At 34.3% G+C, this 23,551-nt stretch overlaps 2 protein-coding genes across 2 annotated transcripts; both read right to left on the bottom strand.

The window, feature by feature from the left end:
- Positions 1-2,391: 2,391 nt before the first annotated feature.
- Positions 2,392-3,830, bottom strand: LOC25496118 (protein ROH1). Its single transcript, XM_013596389.3, has one exon. The coding sequence runs from the start codon at positions 3,741-3,743 to the stop codon at positions 2,610-2,612; it is 1,134 nt and encodes a 377-aa protein (XP_013451843.2). The 5' UTR covers positions 3,744-3,830; the 3' UTR covers positions 2,392-2,609.
- Positions 3,831-18,480: 14,650 nt separating this feature from the next.
- On the bottom strand, positions 18,481-21,748 carry LOC25496117 (probable LRR receptor-like serine/threonine-protein kinase At3g47570). The gene is made up of 3 exons (XM_013596388.2): positions 19,123-21,748; positions 18,661-19,029; positions 18,481-18,500 (listed from the first exon to the last, which is right to left on the bottom strand). The coding sequence occupies exons 1-3, from the start codon at positions 21,746-21,748 to the stop codon at positions 18,481-18,483; spliced, it is 3,015 nt and encodes a 1,004-aa protein (XP_013451842.2).
- Positions 21,749-23,551: the final 1,803 nt, after the last annotated feature.

The following is a 23,551-nucleotide window of genomic DNA, read 5'->3' as shown; positions in this document are numbered from 1 at the left end:
ATTGTTCTTTGCTACTAAAAAGTTTATCCAAGTTTTACAGCTATGATAGACAGGTTCTGCCTTTATGACACATAAGATATTGCTACGCTGTTGTATGAAAAATATTTGCTATCTCGCAAGATACCGCATTGGGACGATAATATCTCAATATTAAATGCGATATGTGATCATTATGAGGCAAATCAATCAGGTTGTGACTGTGAAGGGCAGATTTTTGATGATTTCTTGATGTCAAATCAAGTTTCATTTGAGAAGTTTGATGCTTAGTGTAGTGATCTTGTTGAAAAATCATACGAGTCTAAAAAAAAGTTGGTTTAGATGGAGACCAAGTGTCACGAGGTTGTAGTGGAAGACAATCCACAAGTGAGGAATGTTAATTTTTTCCCAAAGTCTGAACCAACGACGGTTAAAGAAATCATTCGTGTGCAAATGGATGCATCTCCTTTTCTAAGGTGGGAGAACTTAAATTCCAAAGGATTAACAATGAATGCATGTTAGTATCTGATTCTTTATGCCAAGTTCGTGGAATTCATGCCAAACAAGAGGAAGAAGAAGGGTGATATATTCTTTCTATCATTTTTGCCACCCTAACAGTGGTTGAAGCGTCAAGCTCAATGACGTAAAAGAAAGCGTTGGGTGGGAGGCAACCCACCATTTTTACTTTTAGGTATTGCTTTATTTTTATTAAATTTTAGTATAAAAATATATATTTTTAGCTGAAACAAAAAAAGAGAGGAAAGAAATTTTTCTTGCAAAATCGTGACACAATTTGGGTACACCGTGACAAGATTTTGCCTCCCTCTGAAGCTCTTAATTTTTTTTCTAAGTCCAAAAAGTTATCCTCACGACATTGTAAAATCGGGACACGATGGCTAATTCGTGTCATGATTTCTGGCACTTAAATTTTTTCAAAATTGGCAATCTTGAGCAATTGGGACACGATGATACCCAATCGTGTCACGATTTGGTGGTTTTTCAAAAATGTGACCGTTACAAACCAAATCGGGACACGATTACACCCAACCGTGCCACCATATCACCAGCCTATAAATAAAACCTTCATTCCACCCATTATCAAAACTTCCATAAGTAAAGTTACTCTCCCAAATTTTCTACAAAACCCTAACCTACAAATTTTAACCCCCTTTTACTCATTTTTCTTCACTTTTCATCCAACTTTCACCTTACATTCTTCATCAATCCTTTCCCAAACTCACAAAAATCAACCTATCTTCACCAACACCCACACATTCGACCCACCTTCATCATACCATCCCCAAAACCTAATTTCTTCCCTTTTTCACTAAACCAAGAAAATGGCCCCGAACACCCTAAACAAACAAGCCACCAATAAAACCCCGAACCATGCCCAAACCACCACCATCTGTTACTACCAGATTCTTGAACAACCAAGTCAGGGACCATTTCAAGAACACCAAGTCATACTGGGTGATTCAAGAAAGGGTCTTTGACCTTCTAAAACTTGTGAGAAACACTGAGTTTGAGGCCGCAATAAGGACACGGGGATGGGATTTGCTAAATGGAATGGTGTTCGAACAAACACACAAGACACTCACTTTGGAGTTTTATGCAAATGCTTGATTCTCGAGAAAGAAGTACGAGTCTTATGCGAGGGGCAATGTGATTGATTATAGACCTGAGTCTATTAATAGGTTGCTAGAGTTAACTCCGCCTGAACAATGTGTTGTTCAGAGGCGGAAGGATGAGGGCAAGGATTGGACTGACGGACAATGGGAAGAGTTGCTTCTCACATTGTGTAGATAGGGAGATCTCCGAGGATTTTAATGGAGATGATGCTAGGTCTAGGTCACATTTTGGGGAGGAGTCCTACATGGATACTGAACAGATGGATACTAGCAACCCCAATAGTTGGATTGACCGTGATCAGATGGGTTGAGTGAACTACTGATGGTTCAACTCACTTTTATGTTCCGCCTTATTTTGTTTCAGCACCTTTATTTTGTTTTTATTTTGTTATTTGAACAATTTCTCTTTAGTTTTTATTTTGGTTAACTCAGTTGTACCCCCTGTTATGTAATTGAATCTCTCCTATTTGAACTACTGATTGGCGGTGCAATAAAATTTGCTCACATCCTCTCCCCTCCCCTCCCCTCCCCTTCTAAAAATTGAACCAAACACTTGAAATTAAAAATCTCCCCTTCCCTCCCCTCGAAAATGTTCGAACCAAACGGACCCCAGCTTGAATGTTGCTCTTCCCACTTTAAAAAATATATGGGAGGGAGGTTAATATAATTTCTTCTAATATAAATCATGTCTCAACCCCACATAAAATATGGATATGCTATTAAGATGCATAAATAAAACTACACGTTAAAAACTGAATATTAACAAATGCACATAGAAAATTGATTATCCAGTAACCAAGATCATGAGACAATAAACCAAGAGACAAAATCAAAGAGCATAGACCACGAAGGCCTAATTCCAAACCTAAATTCTATACCTATTTTTTTTGGGTTACAAAATCTATACAATTTATGTATGTTAAGGTTTTTTTTTACATAACTAAATCTTTTATGGTTATTCCATCAAGTTTATGGCATCTAAATCTAATGTTTTTATTACTCTCAAGCAAGAGAATCAAGCCCTTCCATTCTACCATGAACAATTCTATGAAACACTTCTCTGACTTGTATTTCCAAAGGATCCAATCCATCTTTAAAACTTTCACAAACAATCACCACATCTTCAACTTTAACCCTAACTTCCTCTTCTTTCTCTTCACTCAAAGGAAATTCCAAAGAATCAGCCAATTCATTCATCCCCCTAGCACACTTCTCAATCTCCTGAATCTCCTTCAAAAGTCCGCAACAATTCTTCCTCTCCCTCTTCTTCGACTTCTCCAAAATCCGCTCGTGCAATGACATCATTGGAGCCGCCCATTGAAGCTGCCGTAGAACCGAAAAGTTTAGATGTAATCCCCTATCTTGACAAGGAATTGCAGCCACAAGTGACCACATTGTAAACAATAAAATTGAACTCATTGCATAAATAGTCAATGCAAGACCATTTGTAGCAACAAGTTCATTACTCTTAGGAAAACAAAGATTGGTCCCTAGTGCTTGTAGTTGTTTTGCAGCTGACCAATTCCTTGATACACTCCAAGAAAGTGATCTAAAATGACCAAATTGAGATGAATCTTTATCTTTACTAACATTGTTTCTACTAAATGATCTATTTCTATTACCAAAGGAAGAAACATTATTAGAATCTTTACTACTAGCATCAATCATACCAATTTCTAAATCAACAAGAGCTTTCTTAGCGCGACGAAATTGGCCTTCCCCAATGATTCTTTTATGATCCAATGCACAAAGAACAATCTCTAACGATTTTTTCCATTGTCGAATTTGTTCAACACCATCTCTAATAGCATTGCATACATCCAATGCTTTGACACTCCTCTCATAAAAATCATTCACCAATCGATCCAACGGAGGTTTAGAGACCATTGATCTATGGTTGTGTAAAATCATCTTGAATTCCTCTTGGCAACAAAGGAATGTGTCAAGAAGCTTTCTAACCCAAGAAAGAGATAAGAAATTATCATTTGAAATAGATGATAGTTCATTGAACCTATCAGATACATGTTTTTGAAACAAATCAAGCTCTTTGTCTAAGCTTGAATATTGCATTGAATGAACTTGAGTGGCACGTAGATTCAGAATTGATGAACCTTTATATTTTGTTGCAAAACGCATTCTCAAAGAGAAAATTTATAGAATAAGTGATTTTAAGAATCAAATTTGGAGAATGGATTGAATAGAAAGGAAAAAGTGAGAAAGCAAAGAAGGAAGAGAGTTGAATTTGGAAAAAGAGTTATAATAATGATTGGTTTTATTGTGGAAGATTGGACCGCGTTTAATAACGGTTGTTGGATAATATAAAAGGAAAAGAAATAAAAAATAATAAGTACTACTACGAGTCTAACTAACGATTACGGAAACTCGGTGGGAAAAAGTAATTGGAATTTATAGAGAGATTCTAGATAGAGGTCCTACCATAAAAAGGACTATGGCATCATTAACAAAAAATTAAGTACAAAAATATTAAATTAAAGTTGTTGGGGACCCAATGAGGAGATGGACTAAAAGTGTCTAAAACGTACTTCAATCCGTGATGTCTCCACTGTTTTAAGACTTGAAACATAATAGGTATTTTCATTGGAGCATTTTTTTGGGATCTTTTAAGTCTCATTTAATACCACATTCTTAAGTGGACTTCGCAGTACTTTTTATTAAAATAATCATTATATTTTTAAAATGTAAACGATAAAGAGTTAGTAGTGGAACCGATTCAAACCTTTTGTCAGAGAATCTTCGTTTGATGATGACTATTTGATGAATGGTTGATGATAAACATGATTTTGTTTTGGCGTTGATTGTGACGATGACTTGTTGATTGTATGAATGTAAGTATTTGATAATGCAATTGTTGGTGAATAACATAATTGGTGGTGATTATTATGTTAATGTCTAAGTTAGTGAGTTATGCATTGTCGAGTCCTTATTTGAAGTCCATGCATTCATAGCCTAATGAGGTGATTTGAAGAATGTAATTGATGGTGTTTATTACATAGCTTATGCAGAACATAATTGATGGTGTTTATTATGTTGGACGTGGATTCATTAACGGTAAAATTATATCTGGAATCCTATGGTACCACATGCATCTAGAAATGTCTAGAACATTGCATACATTTATTATTTGGTGAATCGTGTCATAATTCAATATGTGACTTGGTGATTATGTCTTGATTATGAATTGTGAACTTACCCCTAGTGATCGTTTGGTTGACCGTCTTCCTTATCCGTATGGATGGGTAGACGGCGTGCATGAGTTGTTGCTTTGTTTTGCTTTTGTGAGTTGCTGGAGGATATAGCTTGGATGCTACCTCATTTACTACTTTTGGTGTCTTAGACTTTATGGCTCTGATTAGGGGTCGGTCTGTTGTTATCTTTATTATGTCTGTTGGAGATTTTTGAAACTATGTATTGATGATGACATGAGTTGTATGATGACATGGCTATTGGTGACTTATTTTATGTTGGATGACTGTTGAGATATTTTATTTAGGTGTTGATGCCATGATGTAATATTCCGCTCCGATGTTTCGAGAAAAATCTTATTTATGCATGCTTGGTGATTTATTGAAGAAGTAACATCTAGATTCTTGATATGCTCGTATCATTAATGTAGTTTATCGCTTTTAGAGTTAGGGTGTTACATCCACCATCGTGTCAAGAAATATCAACTCAATGTGTATGTTCATCTTATCAGCGAACAACGTACACCCGAGAAGATATAGCATAAAACTTCTAACACAACACAACCTCCGCTTATCTCTCTCATGCAACTCCGCCTATGTTTATGCCACCTCCAACTGTGTAGCTACAATAAGGTGTGCCTTCAAAAGTACTAAAACCATAGCAAAAAATATCATATGATGCTCCGTCATCAAAGACATAAAAATGAATCCTGCTTTATGTGATCTTGGAGCAAGTGTAAACTTGATGCCATCATCAATGTTTAAGAAACTTAAAAAGGTAAAGATGAAACCAACAAACATAACTCTCACATTGTCAGACAGTAAAGTTGAAAACCCTTATGGCATCGTCAAAGATGTAATGGTGAAAGCAAACCAATCTGTATTTCCAGAGGACTTTGTAATTCTAGATATGAAAGAATATCATAAATGTTCACTTCTCCTTGGAATAACATTTTCGACAACAACTAAAGCCCGTATCAAATAGATGTTGTTACCGATGATAAGAAAGTAAAGAAAAATTCAACTGAAACCATCAAACATCACTCTAATATATGCAAGTAGGTGAACTAAAAATTCCACATGGAGAAGTGAAGAACATGGTGATGCAAGGATACAAGCTTTCCTTTCCATGAAATTTTGAGATATTAGAGAGCCAAGAGAAGATGCTTTCAAAGAAAAAGTCTCATTGTTCTCCGATAACGAAGTACACAAATTCCAAATGCTTACAAAATGGATCATTGGAACACTTACCTCTCCATGTCAAATTAATGGAACCTTACCAAACAAGTGGAAGATGATGGGTGATTTGTTCTTTCCTTCCTTTAAGCTACCCTAACAGTGATCGAGGCGTCGAGCTAATGACGTGAAACACGTACTGAATAGGAGGAAACCCATAAATTTATTTTGAGTTATTTCAATTTCATCTCATTTATTTTACACTTACCTCTCCATGTAAAATTAATAGAAGCCTTTCCAAACAAGTGGAAGATGAAGGGTGATGTGTGCTTTCTATCCTATAAGCCACCCTAACAAGGGTCGAGGCGTCGAGCTAATGACGTGAACAAGCACATAGTAAGAGGCAAACCCATAAATTTATTTTCAGTTATTTAAATTTTTGGTCATTTATTTTACAACAATTACATCTAACAATTTCTTAGCTTTTATTGTTTGCTAACTTGCAACTAGGCTCGTTGTTTTTACATGAATTGCATAAACTTTCCTTTTGAAAAAATTCCAAAAATTTTGTTTCAATCTTGGAGAATTATTCCAACCACTAACAACAGAGTGCTACCTTATTTTTGAAGTTGAAGAGCACGATAAATGTTAGGGTTTGATGCGGAAGATAAACAAAAATATTCATCATTTCAATTTTGTATAGCATAACCGGTGAGATTTTGAGCCAAATATATATTCCACTTTCTACTTAATTCTTTCATATATGTGTGTTCCATGTGGTTTTCTATTTTTGCTTGAAATTTCTCTCGCTCTCTAGGGACTATCAGTTATATTATCATACACATGAGGCACTTGTCTTGGTACCTCTATATGTGTGTGGTAATATGTATCTTAAAAGTTTGTTTAGAATTGATTCAATCTCATAGCAAGGTACAATCACATGATGATTGGAGTGTGGCAAATGCCTTGACCAGCACTACTGATTTAAGAAGAACATACATGTATCTTGGAATTTCAAGTAGTTGAAAGTAAGGGTATCTTCTCTAAGCCTGCCCCACTTGCATGGAAGTGGTAAGTTAGCCAAGTCTGAAAGTGGGAATAGCAACAATCTTAGAACCATCTACGGAAAGGTATATTTCAATTTTTAAAATTTATGTAAATTCTAACTTGTTGCTATTTTGGTGCTTTAGAAGAAGCAACAATTTAAGTTTGGGGTAGTGATGATAGAACATCATTTGATATTTTTGGCTATGTTTTTAGTTATTTTCTTTGCATTTGAAGGCAACTAAGAGGTCATTTAGAGGAGTTGTCAATGTTTTACGGAAAATTTTGTATTGCTTTCATTCAAGACGTTGTAATTCAGTTGTATCCTAAATCATGCAACTTCATACGTGTTTTGAGTCTTTTTAGGGAGAAATCATGTAAATCAGAAAACCAAGACATAACGTGAAAGATCGATGATATGAAGATTGAAGATCAATGGTTCTTTGAAGGTATTTTAATACAACAGACATTAAAGACAATTCATTTAAACTTTCAAGGCATTGCAAGACGGAAGAATGCTCGAAAAAGTAACGAAAACTGCAAAATTCGTACAGGAGCTGATGCCTGATATTCTCTTGCGCACATACCATGCACCACTGTGCATGAGACAACATCCAAGGCTGCCTCATGCGCACCTGCTCATCATCCCATGAGCCCTGCACATGCCTTATGGGCAGAATGTTTGCTTGTTTTTCAAGCTGGACCGGTGCAAAAAGCCCAGTTTTCTTCCCTTAACCCCTACGTAATGATGCACTATAAATAGAGACCCTTGCAGACTCTTTTATTCATTAATAAAGTTAACGATACAAGTCATGGGTCAAGTATCTTCAAAGAAGACGATCTTCATCCTCCTCTTGTTCTCTCTATGGTATGTTATATTCTATTGTATTGTAATGATGCATGTTCCCATGTGCAACTAAATTGATTCGGGTTCCATGATAAATCCCTTCTTATTTGTTGGATTCAATGAATAAAGTTCTTATTTAGTATATAATTTTGTCCAAACCCGAAAGTAGTAAATTGCTTAATTTGTAAATTAAATTTTTTGAATCGAATCTAAGTCTGAATTTAGGGCTATGACTCGTCTTAAAGGAATTTCACGATTGTAACTAATTGAATTGCGGCGATATTAAAATTAAGCTTCCGCAGATTCATCACGGCGTCATGTTCTACTTTCTTAAATCGAAAGTTAGGTCATAAACTAATAATCAACCGAGTTAATTCCAACAAATAAGGAAGGGGGATTCAAGGATTCTCTAATCGCCATTATACTTCTGAACCACATAACCTATTCTTGTATTTGACAAGTCAATTAAAACCTCACAAACCACTTCATCTTTTCTAAATTCTCTACTTCTAATAAATTCCGCCAATTACCGAGTTGAATGATAATCCCTACGGAGACGATAACTGACTACTATGTTACACGATATATATTGGTACACTTCCCGAATTTTACACCATCAAGGTGTTTAGGAGGTGTTCGGATTGTATAGTAAAAAAAAAACAAGAACATGCCCTAATTTTTGGGGTTTTCAGATTATAAAATATGAGTTGGTGAAAACACATTTTCCCACCCCAAAATAGGGGTAAAATTCATTTCGGATTATAGAATCCGAAAATCAAATGGTCATTTTTGTAAAAAAAAATAGGGCGTAGGAAAAGGGTACAAGGTGGGAAAAGAAATTCTTAATCAGAAAAGGAGATGTAGTGAAAAAGGCCGGCCTTTTCCAAACAAGATATAAGGAAGGATCCCATATATCCACTATGCTTCTTGGACTCGTGAAGCCCGTTAATGAAACCTAACCTATTTACACCAACAATTCCTCAAATGACCTCTTTATAAATGTGTTCCTAGTTAAACAAACTATTACAATACAAACAATCGGCGCTGCTTACATTCATCCTATCTCTCTCTATATATATATATCTTCCCATGTTATGTTTTATTTGGCTTTTTAATACGAGCTCACATGTATTAATTTGTACAGTGGATTTGGTTATGATATGTAAAGGTGGGATACATCCTTTGTGATTTCATTTGAGTCAAATGAATTATAAGTGTGTATTCAATCTAAGGACTTTTATCATATATTGATATATAGTTTTTATTGGATTATTTTCCCTTCTTTAATCTTATGGTTTTTTTCTACTAGATCTACAGCGAGGTTGACAACAAGATCCGTGGACTATATTTTTAGTTTTTGCGATCTCCATGACAAATCTCTGACGGCTATAATTTGACTAGATAGTGTGTATTTTCATTTTTTGTTTTAGATCCATTTTTTAAAATGAATTTCAATATTTTATGTTAAGATCGAACATACGGCTGTGTGAGTTTGTGGTTATCTTGATTGCATATCGAATGTAATCATATTTACGTTTAATTCAAAAGTTTCTAAATGATATAGTAATATTCTTATGAAAAAAATTCAACAGATACTTGCAACCCCTCCCATGAATTATAATCATGAGAAATATGCGCTCATTACTCCACTAGAAGCTCGAAGATGTTCTCTCACTAAAAGAGCAGAGAATTGGAAAATGGAAATGAGAAAACAAGGTGATAATCAAGCTCAAGATGTCGTAAGATATGACTACAAATTAACAAATATGAATTGTGGTAAATTATTATATGGTACACTTGTTGCATAATTGATTGTGTTGTATGAAATATACCTCGAACACAAAAAAAAATCAGTTCAAAGACTGGACTGATTCAATCATACTTCATACTTTCTTTGAAGTATAAATTGATTTATTGTCTTTTCTTTGATGCCAAGTCGTAGTTTTTCTTCTACTTGTAAGAAGTAACTCAATGTTTCTGGTATCCATGCTGAAAGGGTTTTTACCTTCATTGCTGAAAATGTTGGCTCTCTCCAAGACTTGTGCATTCCATGATACAATATGAACAATTTTGCAGTGCAACAAATAAACCGAAAGCTTTCAATGATTTCCATCTTAGATTTGAGACACCGCATCAACATTGGTGGCAATGCTATATAAACAATCGACAAGAACTACAAATGCTTGGAAGTTTTCAGTCACAATATGCATCTGTTAGAAACTTCTAGAAAACCCTTTGAAGATGTTATCTTCAAAGGGTTTTCTCAAAGTTTCTATCAGATGCATATTACGACATAAAACTTCCAAATGTTTGAAGTTCTTCTCGATTGTTTATATAGAATTACCACCGATTTTGATGCCGTATCTCAAATCTAAGATGGAAATCAATTAAATCTTTTGGTTTATTTGTTCCACTGCATAATCAATGAAGGGGAATTTCACAATTGTAACTAATTGAATTGTGGCGATATTAAAATTAAGCTTCTGCAGATTCATCACGGCAACATGTTCTACTTTCTTAAATCGAAAGTTAGGTCATAAACTAATAATTAACCGAGTTAATTCCAACAAATAATGAAGGGGGATTCAAGGATTCTCTAATCGCGATTATACTTCTGAACCACATACCTATTCTTGTATTTGACAAGTCAATTAAAACCTCACAAACCACTTCATCTTTTCTAAATTCTCTACTTCTAATAAATGCCGCCAATTACCGAGTTGAATGATAATCCCTACGGAGACGATAACTTACTACTATGTTACACGATATATTTTGGTACACTTGCCGAATTTTACACCATCTAGGTGTTTAGGAGGTGTTCAGATTGTACAGTCCAAAAAAAAAAAAAAAAAGAACACGCCCTAATTTTTGGGATTTTGAGATTATAAAATATGAATTGGTGAGAACTCTTTTTTCCACCTCAAAATAGGGGTAAAATTCATTTCGGATTATAGAATCCGAAAATCTCATGGTCATTTTTGTAAAAAAAATAGGGCGTAGGAGAAGGGTACAAGATGGGAAAAGAAATTCTTAATCAGAAAAGGATATGTAGTGAAAAGGTCGGCCTTGTCCAAACAAGATATAATGAAGGAGCCCATATATCCACTATACTTCTTGGACTCGTGAAGCCCGTCAATGAAACCTAACCTATTTACACCAACAACTCCTCAAATGACCTATTTATAAATGTGTTCCTAGGTTATCTGTTACAATACAAGCAATCGGCGCTGCTTACATTCATCCTCTCTCTCTATCTCTATATCTCTCTCTCTCTCTCTCTCTATATATATATATATATATATGCTATACCCTGATTTTGGACCTAAAAATACTCATCCAAATTGCTTTTCCACCACTGATATTTGTCAATTTACTTCTGTTTTACTCTGAATCTTTACTTTGTTTCACCTGCATATTTTACTGTCTCTGTCCCGAAGTATTTTCAATCATGATTTTGTCTTTGATTTTCTTGCATAAAACCATCCAAAGTGTCTTTCTTGCATTTTATTTCAAAGCATCTGCAAAAAATCATACAAAAAGGTATTTTGGTCATTTCCTGCAGTGGAACCCATTTTTGTCCCTGTATTTGTCTCTAAGTCTTTTCAATTCGACTGTATAAATCATTGTTAAGTCTTTGTAAAAAAAAACCCATTTCAAAATTGCATTTGAGTCAGTTTAGTCCCTAGGGGCATTTTGGTCTTTTCCTGTTGAAATTTCGACAAAGAGGTATTTTAAAACACCTCATTTTTGTAATTGGTTCATTTTAGTCCTTTTGTTGATTTTATTCTAGGTTTCTCTTTACGTTTTGTCCAATTTTATTTTAATTGCATTTTAGTCCCTGAAACAGTTTCTAAAATTGCATTTTAGTCCAATACTTTTTAAAATTGCATTTTTTGGTCCTTTTCTGTAAATTGCAGTCCAGTCCTTCAATTTTCTTATTTTGCAGAAAGGTCCCCAAGTCCAAATGGTACAAGGCCGAGTTTGTTATGTCCAAATTACAGGTGTCACCATTTCATTGGTCCAGGATCACACTTGGCAGCTTATAAATAGTGCACAGTGCCACAGAGAGCCACACAATACACGCCACATCACAGACAGAGAGAAATTTCTCTCTCTTTTCAGTTAGGATCAAAATCCAAAATCACCAAGAACGTGAAGAACAATCTTCAAACCCTAGCTTTCCAGAACCACAATTCACCAACAAATTCATCAAATTCGCTACAGTTCTCAGAGATTCATCAAGGAATCATCATCATTGAACCGGTTTCTCTGCAATTCAAGGCGCGAATTCATCACCAATCGGTGATAAACTCCAGCACCGATCACAGAGAATCAGTGAAGAAGAAGAGGGAAAGAAGATGAAGAAATTGAACCGGTGAAGAAGAAGAAGGAACAACACCGATTTATTTTCGGTTTTAAAGTAAGAAATCAACAAACAGAATCAGATTCAAGCTTTTTCTGAAGATTCCGGTTCGAAATCTCCGATTAAAACCACAGGTAACACTTAAACTTCACTTTCTTTCTCAAAAACATCAACAAGACTGAATCAATGTAGATCAGCGGAGTTTCAAGAAGTTTCTTTCAAAAAACCGAAAACCTAAAAAAATCTTTGAAAACCGTAAACAAATTCTCCGATCTACATCGATTCCAAGCTTGCATGCAAATTCTGATATCAAATTCGTGTTTAGAATGAAGAGACGAGTGGTTTAGGGTTAGTTTGGGTTAGATCTGGAAACTTAGGTCAACCGGAACCTGGAGTTCTCGCCGGAGAAGATGAAGATTCCGGCGGACCTTTGAAGGTTCCGGCCGATCTTCATCCTCTCCGGCCGTTTCCTGCAGAAACCGGCGAGGAGAGAAAAGAGAAGACAAGAACCAAGTGAGAGAAGGTGAGAGTTAGAGAGAGAAATGGGAGTAGCAAATGAAATAAACCGGTGCCTCCACATATATATAGGCCACTGAACCGGACCGGTCCAAGTCCGGTCCATTTTCCCTTGATCTTGGCCGTTAGACCTAGGGTTTCATCCCCTGGATCAATCCAACGCTCCCTGAGTGTCCAGGTCCAATAGGCTTGGGCTTGGGCCTTTTTTTTCCCTGTGGTTTCCTGCGTTTTTGCTATTTCTTGCTATGTGCACCCTCTGTTTTGCTATGTGAACCTCCTGTGTGCTCAAATTTTCTTGTAAAAATTCCTAAAAATTTCTATGTGTTTCTTGATGCATTTTTGATATTTTTGTGATGTTTTTACATGTTAAAAAATGATAAAAACATATGTGATGTTTTCTTGATTGATTTGCTCCCTTTCTTTGTCTAAACTTGTGAATTTTCTTGCTATAATTGTTCATGAGATCTTGGCATGGTATGAATGATTGATATGCTATTTTGTGATGAATATGCCTCTGATCATGTGTTTGTTTTACTGTTTTTGATGTGATTTGTTAGTTTCTTGTGTTGCAAGTAATGTGTTTCTTTTTTACATTTTGGTTATTGTTGACATTTTTACCGTTTATCTCGTATTCCTTTGCTCACTTGTTCTATCATTTTACACCCCATTTTACTAACCTTTTTACTTCATGTTTCATGCATTTCATAAGCATTCTACCACCTCCATCTCAATTTCTTGTAGTTTAGGCATTTTTACCCTTCAATTTCTATGTTAAAGTTGGCATGTAAATTTAGGTAGTTTCAATTTCTCTTTTTTAATTTCTTGCAAGACCATAGAATGTAAACTAGGGCCAATGTAACGGACAATGGACTCTAATGATGTACACCGACACAAGCACCGACACGCACACACGTTGTATGATGATTTACCGCTTTAGATGTATGCTTAGGGAACGCGATACTTAGGAAAATATTCTTTTTTAAATAAGCAAATTCCATCACTTGAATTATTTTTTTTCATAATAAAGCTTGGAGTCGAAACTCCATTGAATTTTCCCTTCATTTTCTTAAGAAAAACTCAAATGAACTCTAATTCCAACTTAGACTTTTTTTAATAATTGAACCAACCATTCACCATTTTCTTCTCTCATGCCTTTACGGCCTCTTTCCCTTCTTTAAAACCATTTTTTCAAAACTTAAAATCAATTGAAACACACAAAAATATTTTTGAGAGAGAACTACATGGAATTTTGATCCCTTAAAAGGGTATGTAGGCAAGAGGTCAAAACCTCTCCAAGTCCAATAAAATAAAATCTCAAACGTTTCCTCCCTCCATTCTTAAACAAAATAAACTTTCTTTTCAATAAATAAGCATAAAAATAAAGCGTAGACATAAAGCTAGGAAAGCGGTTCCTATAGAATACTATAGTCGTTACGGGTGCCTAACACCTTCCCGTAACGAAAACGACCCCCGAACTTAGAGTTTCTAAAGGTTTTCTCAATTTTACCCTTCCCAAGAAAAAATAGAGAATATCAAAGATTGAAAGGTTCAAGCCTAATTAATGACTTGATACCCCAAAATCGTGATAACAATATATATATACAAGTGTGTATTCAACCTAAGGACTTTTATCTTATTTAGTCATATATTGATATATAGTTTTTATTGGATTATTTTCCCTTCTTTAATCTTATGGTTTTTTTCTACTAGATCTACAGCGAGGAGACAACAAGATCCGTGGACTATATTTTTAGTTTTTGCGATCTCCATGACAAATCTCTGACGGCTATAATTTATTTGATTAAATATCGGAAAAAGGTAAGCCTAAAAGAAACATTATTTGATTTAAATTTTTAATAATTATTAAATTAATATATAATCTCCTAAATCTATTATATTTTATTTTGAATTAATTTATTTTATGATAATTTAGAAATTATGATCAATTTAAAAGCATCAATCCTCTGCTTGATTTATAATTATTGTAATGTTTTTGATCCTATTTTGACTAGATAGTGTGTATTTTCATTTTTTGTTTTAGATCCATTTTTTAAAATGAATTTCAATATTTATGTTAAGATCGAACATACGGTTGTGTAAATTTGTGATTATCTTGATTGCATATCGAATGTGTGAAGGTTCCTAGATCATTCAATTAAGATCATAATCATAGATATGTTTAATTCAAAAGTTTCTAAATGATATAGTAATATTCTTATGAAAAAAATTCAACAGATACTTGCAACCAACCCCTCCCATGAATTATAATCATGAGAAAGATGCGCTCATTACTCAACTAGAAGCTCGAAGATGTTCTCTCACAAAAAGAGGAAATGAGCAAACGGGGTGATAATCAAGCTCAAGATGTTGTAAGATATGGATATAAATTAACAAATATGAATTGTGGTAAAATATTATATGGTACACTTGTTATATAATTGATTGTGTTGTATGAATACCTCGTACAAAAAAAAACCAGTTCAAAGACTCGACTGATTCAATCATACTTCATATTTTCTTTGATGTATAAATTGATTTATTGTCTTTTCTTTGATGCCAAGTCGTAGTTTTTCTTCTATTTGTAAGAAGTAACTCAATGTTTCTGGTATCCATGCTGAAAGGGTTTTTACCTCCATTACTGAAAATGTTGGCTCTCTCCAAGACTTGTGCATTCCATGATACAATATGAACAATTTTGCAGTGCAACAAATAAACCGAAAGCTTTCAATGATTTCCATCTTAGATTTGCAACAAATAGATTGGTGGCAATGCTATAGAAACAATCAACAAGAACTACAAATGCTTGGAAGTTTTCAGTCACAATATGCATCTGTTAGAAACTTCTAGAAAACCCTGTGAAGATGTTATCTTCAAAGGGTTTTCTCAAAGTTTCTATCAGATGCATATTACGACAGAAAACTTCCAAATGTTTGAAGTTCTTCTCGATTGTTTATATAGAATTACCACCAATTTTGATGCAGTATCTCAAATCTAAGATGGAAATCATTGAAATCTTTTGGTTTATTTGTTCCACTGCATAATCGTTCATATTGCATCTTGGCAGTCACAAGTTTTGGAGTGAGCCCGCATTTTCAACAATGAAGGTGAAAATCCTTTCAATCTGGATACCAGAAACACCGAGTTACTTCTTTCAAATAGAAGAAAAACTACAGCTTGGCATCAAAGAAAAAATAGTAAATTAATTTATATATCAAAGGAAGTATGATGTATGAATCGAATCACTTTAGGCTTCCTAAACTTAATTGCACAGAAGTAACAAACAGAGGATTGTTTGAACAATTTTGGTACTTGATCTTGGTTGAAGAACATGGGCTGGGAAGAAGAAAGTTCATCATCGCCATCATCTAGGGATTGAAGATTCAATAGGGTTTTAATTTTGATGTAATGTTTTCTTCTTGTATACACTTATTGCATAAGCAAATCAATATCTCAATTCCATTTGAAATTAGAGGTACATGTACCCATAGCAAATACACTTGGAGAACTTCCTAAACTAATTCTTGTGTTCTTTTCATCCCTCTCTTTTATTTTGTGTTATTATAAATTGTGTAGAAAATTTTATGCAAAAACATAAAATTTGCTGGATTTTGTCATTTAATAAAATCAATCTTTTATGAAATTTGAACAACGAAGTTTGTGTATTTCAATGAAATTATAGCTTTAAAGATTGAATCAAAACATGCTGCAAATTACACACTGGTGTTTGTTGAATTGTCTAAACCATATTTATAGTGTTGAACTAGAAATTGTCTGAACCATAATCACTAAAAACATTGATTCAATAAGGTTATCCAAGGAGGAAGTTAAGTGCATGGGTGTTCACACAAGGCAACAACGAAACTCATACTTTTTTTATTTATTTTAAAACTCGGTAAAAAATGAAAATTGCAAAAGGCCATACTCTAACACTAATAACCCCAACTGGGAAGAACATCCAAATTTCTCATGGAGAAGAAATAATTCCCTTAATCCATCTCAAACATCAAATCAAAAACCACTTAAAAAGAGCTTGGAAGAGATGCTAACCCAATACATTCAAAAAATATAAAGTCAAATTGAAGATATCTCGAAGAATCAAGAAGAAGGTCAAAGAAATAATGATGCTTCAATCAAGAATCTCGAGACACAAATTGGGCGAATTTCTATGCAACTTGCCAACATGTCTAGAGTATGATTCTCAAGAGCTACCTTAGATAACCCAAAGGGATAAAGTTTTATAATGGTGGTTAAGGAAAAAGATGCTGAAACATAGCAAGTGAAGATTGGAGTGAAGATGGTAACTGTTTTAATTCCAATAAAGAAAGGAGGATGGATTCAAGGATACCCTAATCGTCGTTACCATCTTAATCGGACTAACCTTATCTCGCATTGGGAAGGACAATTAAAATCCTACACTTTATCTCTTTTATTTTTTTTACTTTTAAGAAATTTCTCTAATTACCAAGTTGAACGACAATCTTTATGGAGACGGTAACTTATGACTTTATTACTTCTATTTTATGTACTTGTCAAATCGTCCATCAACGGACATGAGTAACACTCATGGTGGTGAGGAGCTCTCAGCTTGTACGGATGTGAGTAACTTTTAGACCATTGGTGAGGAACTCACGACCCGTACCATAACCCAGTAGGTTTAGGGCGTGTCCATCGTACGGTGTCACCCACTTAGTAAACTTGGGTTATACTAGAACTTAGTTGGATTGGGCCTTGGCAAGTCCGAAACAAGTTACGATGGCTGTTTTGATCCTATGTTGGCATGATTAATGGACTGGGTTGGTTATAAATACATTCAATAATAAGAGTCATTTTAGCTCATAGAGATAATTTTTGCAATGCATAATTATAAGGTTGCAAATATAGTCCAAGTGGGAGATTATTCTATTAATAATCCAACATTGGCCTTATATACGAATAATTTTATATTGTTGATTGTCACTTAAATTAGGTCCATTTAATGTTATCTAATAAGGTTTGGCTAAATTGGGCTTATGAGTATCTAATAGAGTGTGAGCCTTTAATGTCTATAGACTAATGGGTAATTCTACATTTATCAAAGGATAAAATAAAAATACCAATAATGAACCATAATTGGGTTCTATAAATAAAGAGGTCATGGTCCCTACGTCACACATACTAGTAGTTGTTGTTGACATCCCATCATCAGAAAGAGATAGAGAGAGTAATAAAGGGTTCTTTCACTGAGAATGTGTATTGATTTAGTAAGACATATCACATCAACTTTATCTGATCATGAATTCAGGTACACTTATGCATATTGATCTACTATTTTTTATGATTAACATTATTGACTTTAGAGTTTAAAATTAAGTTCGATTCTAACTGCGAAGTAAGTAACTCATTCATATTTAGTAATAAGAAGTAAAATCATTTCACAATGAAATGTTTATTGTTTTATTTGGGCAAATATATTTTAAGATACTTAGGAATTGAACAATTTTTATAATCAAGATATGATTAAATCGACACCCATTGAATTAACTACAGTGACAATTCTTATGAGAATGAAGATAAATATGGGAGAATTATCAATTCTCACATTATTTAATTAGAAAGCAATACAAACAACATATATATATTTTTTTTTATAGAGAATGTATGTTGAAATTAGAAAATAACAAAGCATTACCACATGTGATTCCAGCTGACCACCCAAACCATTGAATAACTCCACAAATTGACTTAGAAATTTTGTTCAAAACCTGAAATTAAAATCAAGAAGGTCATTATTACCATTATATTTTATAGTTTGGGAATTTTGAAATGCACAATAAGATGATAAAAATAAAATTCTAATTCCATAACCAATTAATGAGTTAGTTATGATTCAAATAAACAAACATATAAGAATATTCATCTCACCAGCTAGAAAGACCTTCTGGATTGTGGTAAGCTCTCTAGTGACATCGACAATATTCATTCTTTCTTTTGGTGATTCCAATGAACATAAAAGTCCAATCCTAAAAAGTGAAACTAAGCACTCCTCTACAGTTGGAATAAGAATCTCATGATTTCCATCTTCTCTTGCTCCATCTTCAGCTCTTGGTAAAAGATGTGGATCCAACATCTTTATTAGATTATCAGGAAATGAATTTGTAACAAAGTTATGCAGATTTTGACCATCTTCAAAAAGTTCATCAGTGGGTCTTCTACCAGTAAGCATTTCCAGCATAAGGATTCCAAAGCTATACATGTCACCACATGTGGATACTTCTGAACCCATCCCATACTCTAAAACATGTAACAAAAGGTATTATATATAACTACGCCGAAACATATGAAGATTCAAAAAAACAATGGAAGATTCAAGAATTTAAAACATACCCGGAGGAGCATAACCAACTGTTCCTTTTATTCCAATTGTGCTAGTATTCTTATTAGAGGTACCGGAAATGGTTGAGACAAGTCTTGCTATTCCAAAATCACTCACATGAGCAACCATGTCACCATCAAGAAGGACATTGCTTGGCTTTAGATCACAGTGAAGGATTAACTGCTCACATTCTCGATGAAGATAATGTAATGCAGAAGCAACATCGATGATGATGTTTAATCTATGACCAAGGTTCAATGTTGTTGGAGGACTCGCATTCAAAATTTGAGGATGTAACCACTGTTCTAAGCTTCCATTTTCCATGTATTCAAAAACTAGAGCTTTAAATTCTTGACCTTTGTAATTTGTGCTAGAACAACATGTTAAAACCCTAACCAAATTTCGGTGTCTAATATTTTTGAGTGCGTTACATTCAACAATGAAACTCTTGTGAGCTCCCTTTTTCTGGAGGTTCAAGACTTTTATTGCAACAACATTATCTTCTGAAACAATATTTCCTCTGTATACGGAACCAAAACTTCCTGATCCGATCAAGTTTCTATCTGAGAATCCATCGGTTCCAACATGTAATTCTTGGTATGAAACCTTAGCTAGTTGATCAATTGTAGGTGAATCAAAAGATCTCTTTTGATTTCTTTTCCTCATCATGTAGATAGTTATGATAAATGAAAGTATGAGAATAAAAGAAACCGCACTAACTATCACTGCTATCAACCTGAACTTGTGTTGCTTTGCATGTTTCCTACCCTTGATAGGGCATGGTGGTAGATGCAGATGGGAAATACCTCCACAAAGCTTTTTGTTTCCAATCACTTCTATTTGGCTTGCATTTCCAAATACACCATTTGTCGGTACCTCTCCTTCCAATATGTTAAAAGAAACATTCAAATATTCTAAAACAGAGATATTTTGCATACCATCAGGAATTGATCCAGACAATTGATTTCTTGAAACGTCTAAATATTGAAGACCTTTGAGAGAAGCTAAAGAGGACGGTATTGTTCCATTGAAGATGTTCCTTTGCAAACGAATATATTCTAAGATTGTACATTCACCAATTTCTCTCGGAATATCACCAGATAGATGATTCTCAGAGACATCTAAATCTTCAATATTTTTTAACATACCCACTTCTGTTGGTAAGGTACCGCTCAAAGAGTTATGTGACAGGTCTAATACTAATAATGAAAAAATATTTAAAACCTCTACAGGTATGGTTCCTCTAAGCTTATTATGAAAAAGATACAGATATTGTAAATTTTGACAGTTTCCTATGCTTGGAGGAATACTTCCTTGAAACATGTTATGATCTAATTCTAATTTAAACAATTGACTGAGATTCCCTATGAACGGTGGAATATCTCCTGACAACTTGTTTTTCCACAAATATAATACCTGCATCTTTTGGAACTTCCCAAAAGTAGTTGGAATAATTCCCTCCAAGCAGTTAGACTCCATGGTCAATAGAATTAAGCCAATTAGACGTCCAAATTCTGCAGGAATTTTTCCTGATATTTGATTATCCCCCATATACAGTTGAATAAGTTCAGTGGATAAATTCCCTATGGAATTTGGCAAATGGCCTCCAAAATTATTATAAGATATCGAAAGCTTGTGTAGTTTACTGCAATTAGTCAAATATTTTAGAAATTCTAAATCCATAGTTGAAATGTTACCTAAATTGTTTGATTGCAAATTTAGATTGGAAAGGTCTTGTAAATTCCCTAGACTTGGAACTTGTCCAACCAAATTCATGTTGTCTCCTAAGTCTAATATTTGTAGGGCAGAAGCATTTGCAATCGAAATAGGGATTGGACCTGAGAATTGATTTGCTGCAAAATCGAATATTTGAAGATTGGGGAGGGTGTGGAACATGTTGGGTGGAAAAGAGCCATGAAGGTTATTTTGTGTTACCGCAAGGGCAATAAGTGATGAGATATTATAAAGACAAGAAGGAATCTTACCGGACAAATTGTTCTCACCCAAAGCTAAAAATGTCAAGTGTTTGCAGCAACATATTTCTTGTGGAATATCTCCCTCAAAATTGTTACGAGAAGCTGATAGACGTGTTAAGCTTGAAAGATTTCCTATGAATGAAGGGATTCCACCAGTTAACTTGTTTCTCCAAACAGTCATTCTTTGAAGCTTTTTCAAAGAGCCGATTTCAGTTGGTATTTTACCATTGAGATGGTTCCCATTCAAAAACAATAATTTGAGATTGGAGCAATATGTCAAGTTTGTTGGAATCTCACCTACAAAAGAGTTATTGCTGAGAGAAAGTCGTTGCAAATGTAGCAACTGACCCAACTCCTGTGGAATTTCTCCGAAGAAGTTGTTGTCTCCAATGTCGAGAGTTTTCAGAAAAGTGAGATTGCAAACATGGGGAGATAAAGATCCATGTAACTGATATCTTTTTAGGCTCAACTCTGTAACTCGTTCATGCATGGGGCTGCATGTGATTCCTTGCCACTTGCAGAAATGGATGGAAGAATTCCAAGATTCAAGAGCATTGTATGGGTCACTAGAAATTGATTCTTTGAATTTGAGCAATGCCAAATGATCAGTTTGGTTTCCTATTGCAGTCACTGCCGTAATTTTGTTTGGACCAAACCACATTAAATTTAAGGTAAGCAAAAAAAGGAGATGAAGGTATAAAAGTGGAGGTGACAACAAAGAAAAATACTTCATTTTGGTTTAGAAGAAAATGGTTTATGCTATTTAGTTTTGTTTGTGTTCGATAGTTATGATGTGGGTATAGAGAGGGAACATGCATTTAAATACTGGTGTGTGGGAGAGCAAATTAAAGAAATTATCTTTCAAGTCAATTAAACGAACAGACCGAGAAGCACCGGACATGGGAGATAATTAATCACCTTTCGATAATTTTTAAAGCAAAAGTCATTGATTAAATATACATGTTCAAAGCAAATCTTTCGAACTAACTTAATTAAACGCAGCTCTAAGACGGGAAATCAAAAATCACACCGCATAAAAGTGGTAAATCAAAACAAACAGAATCGTAAAAAGACTACGAAATCACAAAAATAAACTAAAAACACTAAAAAAATGTAAAAATTACTTATTTAAGTATAAAAGAATGAAAAACAATTTGGAGGGGACCGAGAAACTTATAGAGTACTAAACTTTATTTTAGGTCAAAATTGATGATACTGCACATGGATAATTTGCTGCTATCGATTCAAATAATAAGGGAAAATTAGTTTTAAATAATAATCAAATTTTAATAAATGTATGACTATAATCATTAATTATGTCCCTCTTAATACGTTCTTGACGATGTTTCTATGATAAAGTAAATACTACCATTACAACATGACAATCGTTTCATTTGGGGTAGAAAACATGACAATCGTTTCTTAATAAAGATAATGCTGATGATGCGATGCGACACTTATCTCCAATTTGGCTTAGCGTCACGGATGGGTTGAGTTGAGACTTCTCACATAATTTACACACACATTTTTTTTTTGTTATAAAGATATATTTTATGTGTCCTTTTTTTTTGGTGTACTTATATCTTTAGAGACTAATTTTTTTTTTTTAACCAATAAAAAATGAGATATATTACCACAAGGAAAAACAGAACTACTCTCTGGTACAAGGTGTGCAAAGGAGAGCAGAACAAGAGTATACAAAGTATCATGAATAATTACAGATAAAAAGAAGTCGACCAATGCCCAAACAGAAAAAATGGTGTTGCCACACCATATATGGTACCCAAAAGGAAAACAGACATTTTTAGCTTTCAGCCAATGTAACATAGTATTTTGGATTTTTTTTTCAAAAGTTGTCTAACAGATTTAGCTTTATTAGAGAACAATATGTGATTTCTTTCATTCCATAGAAATCTGTGATTTCTTTCATTCCAAAGCACATAAACGCCGCATAACCAAACAAGCTGCAAAAACGACCGACGAGGTTTAAAGCTTCCCATGGAATAAGCAAACTGAGTAAAATGATCCAAAATATGTTGGTGTTCCACAAAATTCAAACCAATCCAAGTTTTGACATGATGCAAAAGCACACCGAAAGTAGGACAATAAATTAAGAGATGATCTTCTGTTTCATTATTGCCACAACCGGACACACACAGTTGAGCGTCGACCAGAATGATGCCTCAACGCACCAAATTGTCCTTTGTAGGCCACCTGTTATGAAGATAGACTAATGAAGGTGAGAAAAACACAAGAAGGGGGGGGGGGGGGGGGGGGGGGGTTGGATTGTGTTTTCTTTTTCCTTTTCCCTTAAAAATCTTCTTCTGATATCTCTTCAGAAGCTGGTTGAGATAGCTTCTGATGTGATGTTCAGAATTGGATATGCAGCGGAATAAAACAGAGTAGAGAAAAGAAAGAGAGACACAAACAATTATCCTGGTTCCTTCCACAAACCGGAAGTAGT

Source organism: Medicago truncatula, chromosome 6, assembly GCF_003473485.1.
Source record: "Medicago truncatula cultivar Jemalong A17 chromosome 6, MtrunA17r5.0-ANR, whole genome shotgun sequence".
Taxonomy (NCBI): domain Eukaryota; kingdom Viridiplantae; phylum Streptophyta; class Magnoliopsida; order Fabales; family Fabaceae; genus Medicago; species Medicago truncatula.
This window is presented reverse-complemented; position numbering and strand designations above follow the sequence as displayed.

Coding starts and splice junctions, on each gene's coding strand:
- LOC25496118 (XM_013596389.3), bottom strand. CDS start 3,743: ATGCGTTTTGCAACAAAATATAAAGGTTCATCAATTCTGAATCTACGT.
- LOC25496117 (XM_013596388.2), bottom strand. CDS start 21,748: ATGTGGTTTGGTCCAAACAAAATTACGGCAGTGACTGCAATAGGAAAC. Junction 19,030..19,122: donor AGTTGGTTATGCTCCTCCGG/GTATGTTTTAAA, acceptor TACATGTTTTAG/AGTATGGGATGGGTTCAGAA. Junction 18,501..18,660: donor CCAGAAGGTCTTTCTAGCTG/GTGAGATGAATA, acceptor TTTTAATTTCAG/GTTTTGAACAAAATTTCTAA.